The sequence below is a fragment of the Podarcis pityusensis genome (genome assembly GCF_964106645.2).
Source record: "Podarcis pityusensis genome assembly, chromosome: 18".
Classification (NCBI taxonomy): domain Eukaryota; kingdom Metazoa; phylum Chordata; class Lepidosauria; order Squamata; family Lacertidae; genus Podarcis; species Podarcis pityusensis.
In genome coordinates this window covers 5,032,635-5,047,655 of record NC_138043.1, presented here as the reverse complement: position 1 = coordinate 5,047,655, position 15,021 = coordinate 5,032,635, and the positions used below count along the sequence as shown (strand labels likewise).

Sequence of the window (15,021 nt, the reverse complement as noted above, 5' to 3'; positions counted from 1 at the left end):
CCGTCAGGTGCAGCTGCCTCCTCCAGCCCCGCCCAGATCCCTGCTTAGGCAGCCGCTTCTGCAGGCAGGAACCCGTCAGGTGCAGCTGCCTCCTCCAGCCCCGCCTAGATCCCTGCTTAGGCAGCCGCTTCTGCAGGCAGGAACCCGTCAGGTGCAGCTGCCTCCTCCAGCCCCTCCCCACCAGCCGACTCCCGCCCTTTGCTCTTGCAGCCGCGGCCCCTTTAAAAACCCAGTCCTCTTGGAGAAACTCCATTTCCCGGCATGCCCTCCCGGAAGCCCCGCCCACCCACATCCGGCCTTCCCTCCCTCTGACTCGCCTTCCCTTTTCCGCGGCGGCGGCGGCGAGAGCGAAAGGGCGGCGCGCGCGCGAGGGAGGGAGGGAGGGAGGGCGGAGAAGGGGCGTGGCCCTGGGAGCGGCAGCCGCGCGGGCCAATGGCGACGCCGCTTCCGCCAGGGGGCAGCCAATGGGCGCCGGCGGAGGGCGTGGCCTGGCTGCGGGAGGGGGGGCCGGGGAGGCGGCGGCGGCCGGAGGGGGGGCGAGAAGTTGCTGAGGAGGCGCCTGGAGGGGGAAGATGGTAGGTGGGCGGCCGCCCGCCCCGCGCAGGCCCCTCCCCCGGGGGAAGGAGCCCCCCCAACGGGTGGGGGGCCTCCTTGGGGGGCGGGGCGGAGGGGTGGCTCCCTGAGGGGGGGAGGGGAGGCTCCATTGGGTGGGGGGGTCCCATTGGGGGAGGTGGGGTAGGGGGCTCTGGAGAGGGGCCTGGGGGAGCATGGTGATTATTATTTGGGGGGGTTGTGCATAGGCTTCAAAGGGGGGAGGCCTGGGTCTCTGGTTTTTTTGGGGGGGGGAGAATGTGCTTTTAGGGGGAGGCAATGAGGCTGGGGGGAGTCCAATGAGGCTGGGGGGGGGGTCCTGTGCACAGAGTTGCAAGGGGAGGAGGCCTGGGTCTCTGTTTTTTTGGGGGGGGGAGGATGTGCTTTGAGGGGGCAGCAAAGAGTATGGGAGGGGTCCAGTGGGGCTTGGGGTGGCTCCTGTGCACAGAGTTGCAAGGGGAGGAGGCCAGGCTCTCTGTTTTTTGGGGGGGGGGGAGGATGTGCTTTGAGGGGGCAGCACTGAGGATGGGGGGAGTCCAATGAGGCTGGGGGGGGGGGTCCTGTGCACAGACTTGCAAGGGGAGGAGGCCTGGGTCTCTGTTTTTTGGGGGGGTGGGAGGATGTGCTTTTAGGGGGAGGCACTGAGGATGGGGGGAGTCCAGTGAGGCTGGGGGGGGGGTCCTGTGCACAGGCGTGCAAGGGGAGGAGGCCAGGCTCTCTGTTTTTTTGGGGGGGTGGGAGGATGTGCTTTGAGGGGGCAGCACTGAGGATGGAGGGGGGGTCCAGTGAGGCTGGGGGGGGGGTCCTGTGCACAGGCTTGCAAGGGGGGGAGGCCTGGGTCTCTGTTTTTTTTGGGGGGGGGAGGATGTTCTTTTAGGGGGCAGCACTGAGGATGGGGGGGTGTCCAGTGAGGTTGGGGGGGGTCCTGTGCACAGGCTTGCAAGGGGGGAGGCCTGGGTCTCTCTTTTTTGGGGGGTGGGAGGATGTGCTTTTAGGGGGCAGCTTTTAGGGGGGTCCAGTGGGGTTGGGGTGCTGTGTATTACGAACTGGTGGCGATGTGGGGCTAAGTGGGGGGTCTCATCTGTGGGGTGGGGAGGGGTTGGGGTGCTGTGCATTACGAACTGGTGGCAACGTGGGGCTAAGCGGGGGGGGGTCTCATCTGTGGGGCGGGGAGGCCGACGGGTCTGGGGTGCTTTCAGGTCGGCGGCGGAGGGGGAAGCCTGATGAGGAAAAGAGGGCGCCTCTAAACCCCCCCCCCAGTGAATGGGGGGAGCTGTTTGGGAGCTTTATGGGGCTTCTCCCCCCATCCCATCCCATCCCCCTTCCATCAGGGAGGGGCTTTCTTACGACTGGCGCTGGTGGGGAGAAGCACCCCTGTTGGGTTGCTGTGTGAAGAAAGCCGGGGTGGGGGCTAGGGGGTGTCTTAGTGAGCTTATAGGGCAGGAGGTGCAAATTTGGGGGGACAGGAAAAGCATCCGTCAGTGAGGCTGGGGTGACTTGGGAAGACCCCAGACCTGCATGTGGGGTGTCTGGAAAACGTTGCTTTTCCAAAGGTTCGGGCTTTGCTGTCGGAATGGGGGGGACACGGGGGTTCGGGGCGACCGTTGAGTAGGTTTCCTGCTGGGGGTGTTGGCTTTGCTCAGAGAGCAAGCTTTGTTGTCAGGGGGTGTCATTCCAGGCGTTTTATGCAATTCTCCCTGCTTCCGCCTCACAACAGCCCTGAAAGGTAGGCTAATTTAAGAGAGGCAGCCACTGGCTGCAAAGTCGCCGCAGTGAGCTTTGTGTTGCTGAGTGGAGATTCGAACTCAGGTCTCTGCCAGTCTGTAGCCTGACACCCCAACCGTTGTGCCACACTTTTTGTTGTTGGTCTGGATGGTTTCTGTGCAGCAAGAATATGCCTCTGAGAGAGGTTAGCGGATTCTGCGTTGGGGTGAGTCGGCTGCCTGTTTCAGGGGTGCTTATAGGTTGTGGTGAGGCCTGCCTAGATCATAGAAGAAATCACAGGATTGTACAGTTGGAAGGGACCCTGGCGACCATCTAGTCCAACCCCCTTGCAATGTAAGAATTTGCAGCTGTCCCTGACAGGAATCGAACCTTGGCGTTATCAGCACTGCACTCTAACCAACTAAGCCGCCCTGAGCCCGGTCTTGGCTGGGGAGGGCGGGGTATAAATAAAAAATTATTATTATTATTATTAAGCTACCCAGTGGATTGCAGATGTGGCAATTTGAGTCTAGGGCTTTATATAGGGCATCTTCCTATTTTGAATTGACAATATTTGGAACCACGAAGACTAGTAACTTACTTTTTAGGGGCAACATATATATATAACAAGAGGGACGCAGGTGGTGCTGTGGGTTAAACCACAGAGCCTAGGACTTGCTGATCAGAAGGTCGGCGGTTCGAATCCCCGTGACGGGGTGAGCTCCCGTTGCTCGGTCCCTTCTCCTGCCAACTTAGCAGTTCGAAAGCACATCCAAGTGCAAGTAGATCAATAGGTACCACTCTGGCGGGAAGGTAAACGGCGTTTCCGTGCGCTGCTCTGGTTCGCCAGAAGTGGCTTAGTCATGCCGGCCACATGACCCGGAAGCTGTACGCTGGCTCCCTCGGCCAATGAAGTGAGATGAGCGTCGCAACCCCAGAGTCGGTCACGACTGGACCTAATGGTCAGGGGTCCCTTTACCTTTACCTATATATATAATGATAATAAAAATACTTTGCTAAAATTAAGGGTTTTTTGCAGGAGGGGAGGGATCAAGTTTCTAGTCCTTAAGGGCTGCGAAGGGTCAGGTAGCTTCCTGAATTTGTGGCACGCTGAATGGAGCTGATGAGAGCAAGAGAAAAGCAAAGGGGGAGTGTCCGCCCCAAAAGATGCTTGCTGCTTAAAAGCCTGTCTGTGGTTTCACTTTCCTTTCTGTTTTGCTTCATTCCAGGCTGATTTTCTGAAAGGGTTGCCTGTCTACAATAAAAGCAATTTCAGCCGTTTCCACGCAGATTCTGTATGTAAAGCATCGGTGAGTACCAACTCTTGGCTTGAGATCCAACAAAGAGTTGCACTTGAGGTCCCTTCAGAGAGTCTTTTCGAGGGTTGAGGGTCCTGGTTATTTCAGGGGGTTTTTTTTGGGTGAACCCAGAATTGATCTCCCACCAAGACACTCCATTTGTGCATGATTTCATAGAATCGTAGTATTGTCAAGTTGGAAGGGATCCTGTGGGTCTTCTAGTCCAACCCCTTGCAGTGCAGGAATCTCAGCTAAATCATGCATGACAATTAATAATAATAATTTATTATTTATACCCTGCCCATCTGGCTGGGCTTCCCCAGCCACTCTGGGCGACTTCCAAAAAAATATGAAAATACTGTAATACATCAAACGTTAAAAGCTTCCCTAAACAGGACTGCCTTCAGATGTCTTCTAAAAGTCTGGTAGTTGTTGTTCTCTTTGACATCTGATGGGAGGGCGTTCCACAGGGCGGGTGCCATTATCGAGAACGCCCTCTGCCTGGTTCCCTGTAACTTGGCTTCTCGCAGTGAGGGAACCGCCAGAAGGCCCTCGGTGCTGGACCTCAGTGTCCGGGCAAAACGATGGGGTGGAGACCATCCAACCTTTGTTTAGAGACCCCCAAGGAATTATAGAGTCCCCCATCTCCTGAGAGAGTCAGTTCCACTGGTGAAGAGCTCTTACCCTCAGAAATTTCTTCCTGGTGTTTAGTCGGAATCTCCTTCCTTGCAACTTGAATCCATTGGTTTGGATCCCTCGAATGCACTAGAAAACAAGCTTGCTCTGTCGTTTGTGTGGTAGTACTTTAGATATTTCAAGGAACTGTTAGTGAGGACTCTTTGGGTTGGGTCTGTCAACCAGCTACAAAACCACCTAACAGTTACCTCGTCCGGCCCTCATTTTACTATCTTCTCTGCAAGGATATCATGGTGGACTTTGTCAAAAGCCATACTGAAATCAAGATATATTATGTCCATAGCATTCCCCTGATCCACCAAGCTTGTATATCTATCATCTATCTATCTATCTATCTATCTATCTATCTATCTGAGATTTGTCTGGCATGACTTGTTTTTGAGAAACCCATGCCACGTATTCTCAAAGTGCATCTTGTGGTCTGGTGCGTCTTAAAGAGCAAAAAATAGGGCACAGCTTTCAAGCCGTCTGCAAGCTCCTGTTCCCTGGAGAAACAGGCCTGTGTGGTTTTTAGTGGGAAAATGGGGTGAAATCTTTGAAAATCAGAAGCAAAGTAAATAAGCCTGTCGTCAGAAAATGTGTTAATGAAACTGCAGTCTATCCTCCCTTCTAGGATTCATGAGATGTGGTTTTTGAGCTCTTCATAGCATGCAACCCAGCTGCTGCCAGTTTTCAGGGAAGGCAGAATTATGTGATTACTGTATTCTTCACTCTCTAAGACGCATCAGACCACAAGGCGCACCTAGTTTTTGGAGGAGGAAAACAAGAAAAAAAATATTCTGAATCTCAGAAGCCAGAACAGCAAGAGGGATCGCTGTGCAGTGAAAGCAGCAATCCCTCTTGCTGTTCTGGCTTCTGGGATAGCTGCGCAGCCTGCATTCGCTCCATAAGACGCACACGCATTTCCCCTTACTTTTTAGGAGGGAAAAAGTCAGTCTTATAGAGCAAGAAATACGGTAATTTGTCGGTTTTTATACGACTTCGGATAGTACCGCTGGTTATGTTATTGTTAATATCTGGGGGTGCTTATCATATCTGACTCCATTTTTTAATTATCACAACCAACTGTTTTTATCTCTTGCCAGGTTAATTTTTAACGACTTTCCACATTTTTAACAAACCCATAACAAATTTTATACAACTGTTTCCAAAAAATTGACTTCCTGTCCCCTTCTTAGATGTGTCCAGAATTACCCCTAATTGCTGCTTATAATTTGATAGCGATCTCATTTGTTTCCTCCTCCTCGTACGTTAGATAACATTCCCAATATTGTTAAGTGAGGATTACTACTCCATTCATCGATCCGCATTAAACCATTAATTATCATTTCTGAAATTTAACCAGCTGGTATCGATTGGTAGCTTAAGATGAATTCAAAATGGTATAACGCCTGTGATATTGAAAAACTTAACTTATTTGGATTGCTGACATTTTGAAACAAGTCTGTCCTGGTTTTCTTTTCCTGCTTTTTTTTTTTGCTGTTGTGCAGCGAGGCTCCTTTGGAGAAAGGAGAATGCAAACTAAAGCAATAATAGCACTGTGAGGATCGTATCCCATACTCAGGAGTAAACCTGTTGGAATTAAGGAGCGTGGCTAACTTGGGCCTGTCGATTTCAACAGGTCTTCCCTAACCAGAGCTTGGTTACAGCCCTGACTTTGGGATCTTTGGACTTAGAATAATAACAATGATATTAGTAGTAGTAGTAGTAGTAGTAGTAGTACCCCGCCCATCTGGCTGGGTTTCCCCAATCACTCTGGGTGGCTCCCAACAGAATATTAAAAACACGATAAAAGGTCAAACATTAAAAACGTCCCTAAACAGGGCTGCCTTCAGATGTCTTCTAAAAGTCAGATAGTTTATTTCCTTGACATCTGATGGGAGGGCATTCCACAGGGCGGGCGCCACCACCGAGAAGGCCCTCTGCCTGGTTCCCTGTAACCTCAATTCTCGCAGGGAGGGAACCACCAGAAGGCCCTCAGAGCTGGACCTCAGTGTCCAGGCTGGACGATGGGGGTGGAGACGCTCCTTCAGATCTACTGAGGTGAGGCTGTTTAGGGCTTTGAAGGTCAGCACCAACACTTTGAATTGTGCTCAGAAACATCCTGGGAGCCAATGTAGGTATTTCAGGACCAGTGTTATGTGGTTTCGACGGCCACTCCCAGTCCCCAGTCTAGCTGCCGTATTCTGGATTATTTGTCGTTTCCGGGTCACCTTCAAAGGTAGCCTCACGTAGAGTGCATGGCAGTAGTCCAAGCGGGAGATAACCAGAGCATGCACCACTCTGGCGAGACAGTCTGCGGACAGGGAGGGTCTCAGCCTGCATACCAGATGGAGCTGGTAGACAGCCGCCCTGGACACAGAATTGACCTGCGCCTCCATGGGCAGCAGTGAGTCCAAAATGACTCCCAGGCTGTGCACCTGGTCCTTCAGTGGCACAGTGACCCCTATGACCTTTTATTTTTTTAATCTGTAAGCTCTTTGCAGGCAGAGGTTTGTTTGTAGTTTTGTTTTTGCCCTTGTGGGCAAGTAACTTCAAGAAAAAACAAGTTACCGGGACAATGTGGGTAATCAGCAAGATGATGGTTGAACCGCAAAGATCTTTCTCTCACGCAAAAAAATCTCATTCTCTCCTTCTTTTTCAATTTACAGAACAGAAGGCCATCAGTATACCTCCCTACGCGGGAATATCCGTCAGAACAAAGTAAGCACTGGCTTTTTCTCTCCTCCTTTTTTCTTGAGCTTTCCACTTGGGAAATATCTGTGGCCCTCCGGATCTTGCTGGGCATCCCCTTCCACCGTCGCCCTTGACCATTGGTCATGCTGGCCATCGGGGTTGCTGGGAGACAGGGTCCAGGAACTCCGGCAGGGACACAGGCAGTGTAAAAGAGAACTGGACTATGCAATTTTTGAGAAGGCGGCGAGCGCTTGCCTTGCCGCTCGATCACCTGAGATCACCTGCAGGAACGCCGCCGGTCGTTCCCCAAGCCGATGAGGTTCATTTGGCTATAAGAAACTCAGCCTTTAGTGTCGTTGGCCCCCTATGGAACTCTCTGCCACAAGGTCCTGCGGGCAGCTTCTCAGCTAATGCCTGCTGTAAACTTTCCATTTCTGTTAGCCTTATGCAGGTAGCAAAGTATATCTTTCCGCAATAGTTACCTGATCTTAACTTTCTGCACGGCTTTTATTATGTGGTTTATTGTCGCAAGGCAGTTGTGAATAATAGCAGCATATATAAATGTCTTTATAAATAGATTTTAAAAACTGCACACCCTTCCCCATATCTTCGTCTTTGGTGATCCCTCGTAGCTGAGTAAGATTGTCTTCCATGAACACGCTTATAACAGTGAGTCCATAAGTGATTGTGGAGGCCAATTCTGGATCCACACATCCTTCCACGGTGGGGACATAGGTTTCCGGGCGGGAGTCGATCCCAGTGAGGGTTTGCCAAGCGTGCTTTCCTCTTAGCACATTTCTCCCTTGCGTCCTGAGTTCGAGTGTCTTCAAAGCCCATGACACCTTTGGTAAAGGCTGTTCTCCAACTGGAGTGCTCGCAGTCCAGTGATTCCCGGTTGTCAGTGTTTATCCCACATTTTAAAAGATTTGCCTTGAGAGAGTCTTTATGCTTATTTTGTCGTCCATCATTACGCTTACCATTTTCAAGTTCGGAATAGAGGAGTTGCTTTGGAAGACGATAATCAGGCATCCACAAACATGACCAGTCCAACGAAGTTGATGTTGAAGAATCATTGCTTCAACGCCGGTGATCTTTGCTTCTTCCAGTACGCTGGCCCTAGTTCTCCTGTCTTCCCAAGTGATGTGTAAAACTATACGGCCATTTAAAGCAAAGAAATTTATTGTGATAATGTCCTTTCTCTCCCCCCTTCCCCGGTTCTTTCTTCCAACAGTTATAGTAACAGAAAAGACGAACATACTTTTGCGTTACCTACATCAGCAGTGGGACAAAAAGGTACGGAACGTGCTCTGCTAGCAATTTGCGCAATCTTGTCTAATTTCAAAAGCATCTCCCGGCGAGGGAGGGAGGCCTTCAAAGTTTCGTTCAGGTCCCCAGCAAGGTGGGTGGTAGGAAACGGCTACAGAGCCTCTTTTCGTACGCCGCCACCTGCCTACCCTGGCCTTACGCTCCTGGACCACATCTGTTCTGTTTGGGGCTCTTGCTAAAGCTGCCCTTCTTTCCATAAACCTTATGAGAACTTTATTCCTGTTGGTTCTGAATTGATTTCTGTATGTGGGCTGTCGTTTTCTCTGCTCTCTTTATATTACAGTTCTTTTGTACATACCATTGTTTTAAAAGCGATTGATTTTATATATACAGTGGTGCCTCGCAAGACGAAATTAATTCGTTCTGCAAGTTTTTTCTTCTTGCGAGTTTTTCGTCTTGCGAAGCACGGTTTCCCATAGGAATGCATTGAAAATCAATTAATGCGTTCCTAGGGAAACCGCTTGCCAGGCTGGCGGTGCGGAGAAGGGCTTTTCTCCCCACCGCAAGCCTTCAGGACAGGTACGGGAACAGAGGGGAAGACGCGCAGCGCTTTCCCTCTGTTCCCGGGGCTTGCGTGGGAGGAGGGTTTTTCCTCCCCACCGCCAACATTCAGAACAGCATTCTGAATGTTGGCGGTGGGAAGGAAAACCCTCCTCCCACCCCAAGTCTTCAGGAAAGCCATCCGAAGCGGCGGGAGAAGGTGTCCCCGCCCCCCCGCCCGGCATCGGAGCTTCGTTCCGATGCCGGGCGGCGGGAGGAGGCATTCCCCCCCCGCCCGGCATCGGAGCTTCGTTCCGATGCCGGGCGGCGGGAGGAGGCGTTCCCCCCCCCCCGCCCGGCATCGGAGCTTCGTTCCGATGCCGGGCGGCGGGAGGAAGCGTTCCCCCCCCGCCCGGCATCGGAGCTTCGTTCCGATGCCGGGCGGCGGGAGGAGGCGTTCCCCCCCCGCCCGGCATCGGAGCTTCGTTCCGATGCCGGGCGGCGGGAGGAGGCGTTCCCGCCCCGCCGCCCGGCATCAGAACGAAGCTCCGATGCCGGGTGGCGGGAGGAGGCGTTCCCCCCCGCCCGGCATCGGAACGAAGCTCCGATGCCGGGCGGCGGGAGGAGGTCCGAGGACAGTGGGGAAGACGCGCTGCGCTTCCCCGCTGTCCCGGAGATTTCCCTATGGGCTGTCGTCTTGCGAAGCAAGCCCATAGGGAAATTCGTTTTGCGAAGCGCCTCCAAAACGGAAAACCCTTTCGTCTAGCGGGTTTTCCGTCTTGCGAGGCGTTCGTCTTGCGGGGTACCACTGTGTATATATATATATATATATATATATATATATATATACACATTTATATACATACACACACACACATACATACAGTGGTACCTCGGAAGTCGAACGGAATCCGTTCCGGAAAGCCGTCCGACTTCAGAAAACGTTCGCAAACCAAGGCACGGCTTCCGATTGGCTTTAGGAAGCTCCTGCAGCCAATCAGAAGCCGCACCGGACGTTCGGGTTCCAAAGAACGTTCGCAAACTGGAACACTCACTTCCAGCTTTGCGGCGTTCAGGAGCCAAAACGTTCGACTCGCAAGGCGTTCAGGATCCAAGGTACGACTGTGTATATAAACAGTTGAATTGTTACATCGCAAAGTGCTCTGGGAAGCTCTCAGTAAACAAAATCGATGATAATAATAATGAATTATGCACGTAAGCCCCAAAACATGCACAGAACCCTTTGAAATTGTATCCAGCTGTGTTACACCCCGAGTAAAGGTAAAAGGACCCTGACCATTAGGTCCAGTCGTGACCGACTCTGGGGTTGCGGCGCTCATCTCGCTTTATTGGCCGAGGGAGCCGGCGTACAGCTTCCGGGTCATGTGGCCAGCATGACTGAGCCACTTCTGGCGAACCAGAGCAGCGCACGGAAACGCCGTTTACCTTCCCGCCGGAGTGGTACCTATTTATCTACTTGCACTCTGACGTGCTTTCGAACTGCTAGGTTGGCAGGAGCAGGGACCGAGCAACGGGAGCTCACCCCGTTATGGGGATTCGAACCACCGACCTTCTGATCGGCAAGCCCTAGGCTCTGTGGTTTAACCCACAGCGCCACCCGCGTCCCTGTTACACCCAGAGTAGACCCACTGAAACCAACAGACCCGAGTCTCTTGTGTCCATTCATTTTGGTGGGTCTGCCTGGAGTGGTAACATTCGCCTCCCGTCAAAGCAAACAGACCCCTCCCGGTTCATTTCTTTGGGTCGACCCCTAAGGATGTTGGGGGCGTACTTTGCCAATTTAACTTGCCTCTTTGCCGTTCTTGTTTGCGGGGGAACCGCCTCGTTCCTTTACTTCGGGGGGCGAAAACCTGTGTACAGTGGTGCCCCGCAAGACGAATGCCTCGCAAGACGGAAAACCCGCTAGACGAAAGGGTTTTCCGTTTTGGAGGTGCTTCGCAAAACGAATTTCCTATGTGCTTGCTTCGCAAGACGAAAATGTCTTGCGAGTTCCTGCGGGGTTTTTTTCCTTTTTCCCAAGCCGCTAAACCGCTGGTCAGCTGATCGGCTAAGCCACTTAACAGCTGATCGCTAAGCAGCTTATCAGCTGATCGTTAAGCCACTTATCAGCTGATCGTTAAGCCGCTTAACAGCTGATCGCTAAGCCGCTTATCAGCTGATCCTCTAAGCCCGCTAAGCCGCTAATACTGTAGCGCTAATCCGCTAAACCGCTAATGGGCTTGCTTCGCAAGACGAAAAAACCCGCAAGACGAAGAGACTCGCGGAACGGATTCTTTTCGTCTTGCGAGGCACCACTGTATACGAATCGCTCCGAACCCGATCAGCGATCCATCTCACCCCGGTTTCTCTTAACCTACCTTCCATCTCTCTCTCCTCTGCTTGCTCCCCTCAGAACGCAGCGAAGAAAAGAGACCCCGAACAGGTGGAAATAGAAGGGGAGAATTCAGCCCCACCCCGGAAAATTGCCCGGACGGACAGCCAGGATATGAATGACGACACTTAAAAACTAAAACAAACTTTTTTTTTTTTTGCTTGTCTTCTGTGTTAAAATTTACAGGGGCTTCCTGTGTGGTATTTTTTTTTGTGGTGGTGGGGGGTGAGTGTCTGTTGACCATGTATGCACACCAACACACACATTTCCACAATCAGCTTGCCTTTCCTCCTCTCCTGGTTCACCCTTCACTATGCAGCCACTTCAGATCTGTAGCAGCCAATGTATTTATTTCTGTTTATTTGTGTGTGTGTGTTGGTGAAAGCGGGGGCGAAAGAGGCACGGCAGGGGGGGGGGTGTCGTGGGGCAGAAGAGAGAGAGAGAGAGAGGGGGGTTTCTTCTTCCATTTTTTCTCTCCATTATTATTTATGTGCTCTCTCGCTCTCTCTGTTGCAACAAGTCGGGAATACAAAATGATGTTTAAACTGTGATCCATTCCCTTTCTGTTTGGGGGAAAAGGCAAAAAAAAAAGACACCCACACCCCCCCACACACTTTTGCGGCTAATCTCCCCCCCCCCCAAAAAAGAAAAATATCTTTGTACTAACGTGAACTGTATCCAAGCTCATGCTGAAACACCCCCCTGACTTTTTTGTGGAATCAAACCTTCCATCTGTACAATTACTGGTGTGCGTAAAAGAGGGGGTGTGGTTTTCAAATTCTTCCTTTGCACCTCCTAATCTAAGTGTGATCTGAGGCGAGGAGGCCGTATCCTGACCTCCCTCTCCCCTTTCATTTCGATGTTTTCGTTTTCTGGAAAAGCTTTTTTTTTTTTTTAATTAAAAAAAATATCGTCGACGGTCCTTCTTCGATGGATTCTCTTCACCAGACGTGTCGTGTCCTCTTTAGCTGATAACTGTTGTATTGTTTTTATTTTTATTATTAAAAAAACACACCCATCTTTAGCTTTCTGTTCTGGGGAGTTTTGTTAGCATGTCAGCCGTAGGTTGTGAAGAGGAAAGGAAAACATTTCTGCTTGTCACCGACCCCTTTCTCCCTCCATCCCCTGACCCACCCCCCGCAAATCTCTCTCTCTCTCTCTCTCTCTCTCTCTCTCTCTCTCTCTCTCTCAGATCACTCTAGGAATGGACCAGTTCTGTGCAACTTTTGCAGTAGAATAAAGAAGGATCTTTCTCACCAATTTGGCTGGGTTTATTTCAGTGTTCTGCGCCGTGAGCTGTGCCGGGTTGACTGCCGATTTAGCAGGAAACCCGTTGAGAGCCAGCGTGGTGTAGTGGTTAGGAGTGGTAGACTCGTAATCTGGTGAACCGGGTTCACGTCTCCACTCCTCCACACACAGCTGCTGGGTGACCTTGGGCCAGTCACACTTCTTCGAAGTCTCTCAGCCCCACTCACCTCACAGAGTGTTTGTTGTGGGGGAGGAAGGGAAAGGAGAATGTTAGCCGCTTTGAGACTCCTTAGGGTAGTGATAAAGTGGGATATCAAATCCAAACTCCTCCTCTTCTTCTGAACTGAACAGACCTGAGTTAAGTAAAAGCCGTCCTTTTCAACGGCCGCTGTATCATACAGAGTTGTGAGGGACCCCCCAAGGGCCTTGCAGTCCAACCATAAAAAGGTAAAAGGACCCCTGACCATTAGGTCCAGTCGTGGCCGACTCTGGGGTTGCGGCACTCATCTCGCGTTACTGGCCGAGGGAGCCGGCGTACAGCTTCCGGGTATGTGGCCAGCATAACTAAGCCGCTTCTGGTGAGCCAGAGCAGCGCATGGAAACGGCGTTTACCTTCCCACCGAAGCGGTGCCTATTGATCTACTTGCACTTTGACGTGCTTTCGAACTGCTAGATTGGCAGGAGCAGGGACCGAGCAACGGGAGCTCACCCCATCATTGCGGGGATTCGAACCGCCGACCTTCTGATCAGCCAGTCCTAGGCTCTGTGGTTTAACCCACAGCGCCACTCGCGTCCCTAGTCCAACCATAGCTGTCAACTATTTCCCTTTTCTTGCGAGGAATCCTATTCGGAATAAGGGAATTTCCCTGTAAAAAAGGGAAACGTTGACAGCTATGAGTCCAACCCTCAGAATGCACAGGAACCACAGCCATGGAATCCAACCCAATAGTTCCGCTAGATGTTTAGCTGTGCAATGGGACTTTTCCTCCCAGGCACCCCATAAATCTGCTCCAGGTTAGGGAACCCCACCCCCAGGACTTAGATTTAGAGGTCATGTGGGAAAGAGTGGACCGTGAGGAGTAGGGCTGGGCGATACCCGGTTTTCGACATCGTGATACATCGCTAGCTAAAAGTCGCGATATACTGATATATCCCAGTGTCTGGTACAGTGGCACCTTGGTTCCCAAACGCCTTGGTTCCCAAACGCCAAAAAACCCGGAAGTAAGCGTTCCGGTTTTCGAACGTTTTTCGGAAGCTGGACGTCTAATGCGGCTATTGGCTATTGTTTCCGGGGCGCCTGCACCAATCAGAAGCTGTGCCTTGGTTTTCAAACATTTTGGAAGTCAAACATGACTTCCGGAATGCATTAAGCTTGGTGCTTTTGTTTTTGCTATTTATTTTGCCTTTTGTTTTGGATGCTTTTTCGGTTCATTTGTTTTTGTGACTGTGTGGAACCCAGTTCAGCTACTGATTGATGGATTGTGCGATTGCGGAAATGGATAAAAGCCCCTCATCTAAACAATGACTATCATCGGTGCAAGTAAGAATTTTTTTTTTTTTTTTAAATCATCTACTATACTGTCTTATTTATTTTATAGTACAGTACAGTGGTACCTTGGGTTAAGTACTTAATTCGTTCCAGAGGTCCGTTCTTAACCTGAAGCACCACTTTAGCTAATGGGGCCTCCTGCTGCTGCGCTGCCGAAGCACAATTTCTGTTCTCATCCTGAAGCAAAGTTCTTAACCTGAAGCACTATTTCTGGGTTAGCAGAGTGTAACCTGAAGCTGAGGTATGTAACCTGAGGTACCACTGTACGTTGATTATTGCTTTCATTTTATGGATCAACGGTCTCTTTAGATAGTAAAATTCATGTTAAATTGCCATTTTAGGGGTTGTTTTTAAAAGTCTGGAACGGATTAATCCACTTTGCATTACTTTCTATGGGAAAGCACGCCTTGGTTTTGGAACGCTTTGGTTTTGGAACAGACTTCCGGAACGGATTGAGAACCAAGGTACCACTGTAAAAGGATGGAGCTATGTTGAGGCGTTGACTGGCTTCACAGTTTCCCCCACAATTGTGATTTTTGCATATTTTGCCCATTTGATTCTTAAAACTGCTTTCAAATCCAAGAGTTTGGGAGAAGGGACCCTGTGTATCTTCTAGCAATGGAGAAGAGATCGTTTGCAAGGTGCGTGCAATAATTCCTCCCCGGGGGTCTCGCTCCCCTCTTGTTGAAATATATCTTTTTTTTTTATTGCATTTCTGCTGATATTACAAAAATATGACAAAAAAATAACTTAAAAGAAATTGAAAACCCGCCCCAATGCTTTTTTTCTTTTGTTTCCTTCCTTTGTCCGAGACGCCAAAAATAAATTAAAATGCAGCAAGTTAATAAATAATAATAGTACTACTCCCCTTTTTTCTTGTCCCGCTCCGACGACAATCACAAACCCCCTCCCCACAATTCTTTCGGACAGTTCATTGCTTGGAAGAGTAAGACATTGACACAGCTGCTTGTATAAATTGCTCGCAGGAATCTGTGTTCGGGCTTTGCCATTGGTGGGGGGGGTGCTGGGTTTTTTGGGGGGTCCACAAACTGTATTCTCAC

General features: G+C 50.8%; 1 protein-coding gene across 2 annotated transcripts; it reads left to right on the top strand.

The window, feature by feature from the left end:
• Nucleotides 1–501: 501 nt before the first annotated feature.
• On the top strand, nt 502–12,423 carry DDA1 (DET1 and DDB1 associated 1). 2 transcript variants are annotated; one of them, XM_080989310.1, is made up of 5 exons: nt 502–575; nt 3,525–3,605; nt 6,941–6,992; nt 8,197–8,258; nt 11,185–12,423. In XM_080989310.1, exons 1-5 carry the CDS (start codon nt 573–575, stop codon nt 11,293–11,295), a joined length of 309 nt encoding a protein of 102 aa, XP_080845436.1. In that variant the 5' UTR covers nt 502–572; the 3' UTR covers nt 11,296–12,423. The 2 variants fall into 2 exon arrangements, with proteins under 2 accessions (XP_080845436.1, XP_080845435.1); XM_080989309.1 differs by lacking the exon at nt 502–575 and adding an exon at nt 2,263–2,521.
• The last annotated feature ends 2,598 nt before the right edge of the window (nt 12,424–15,021 follow it).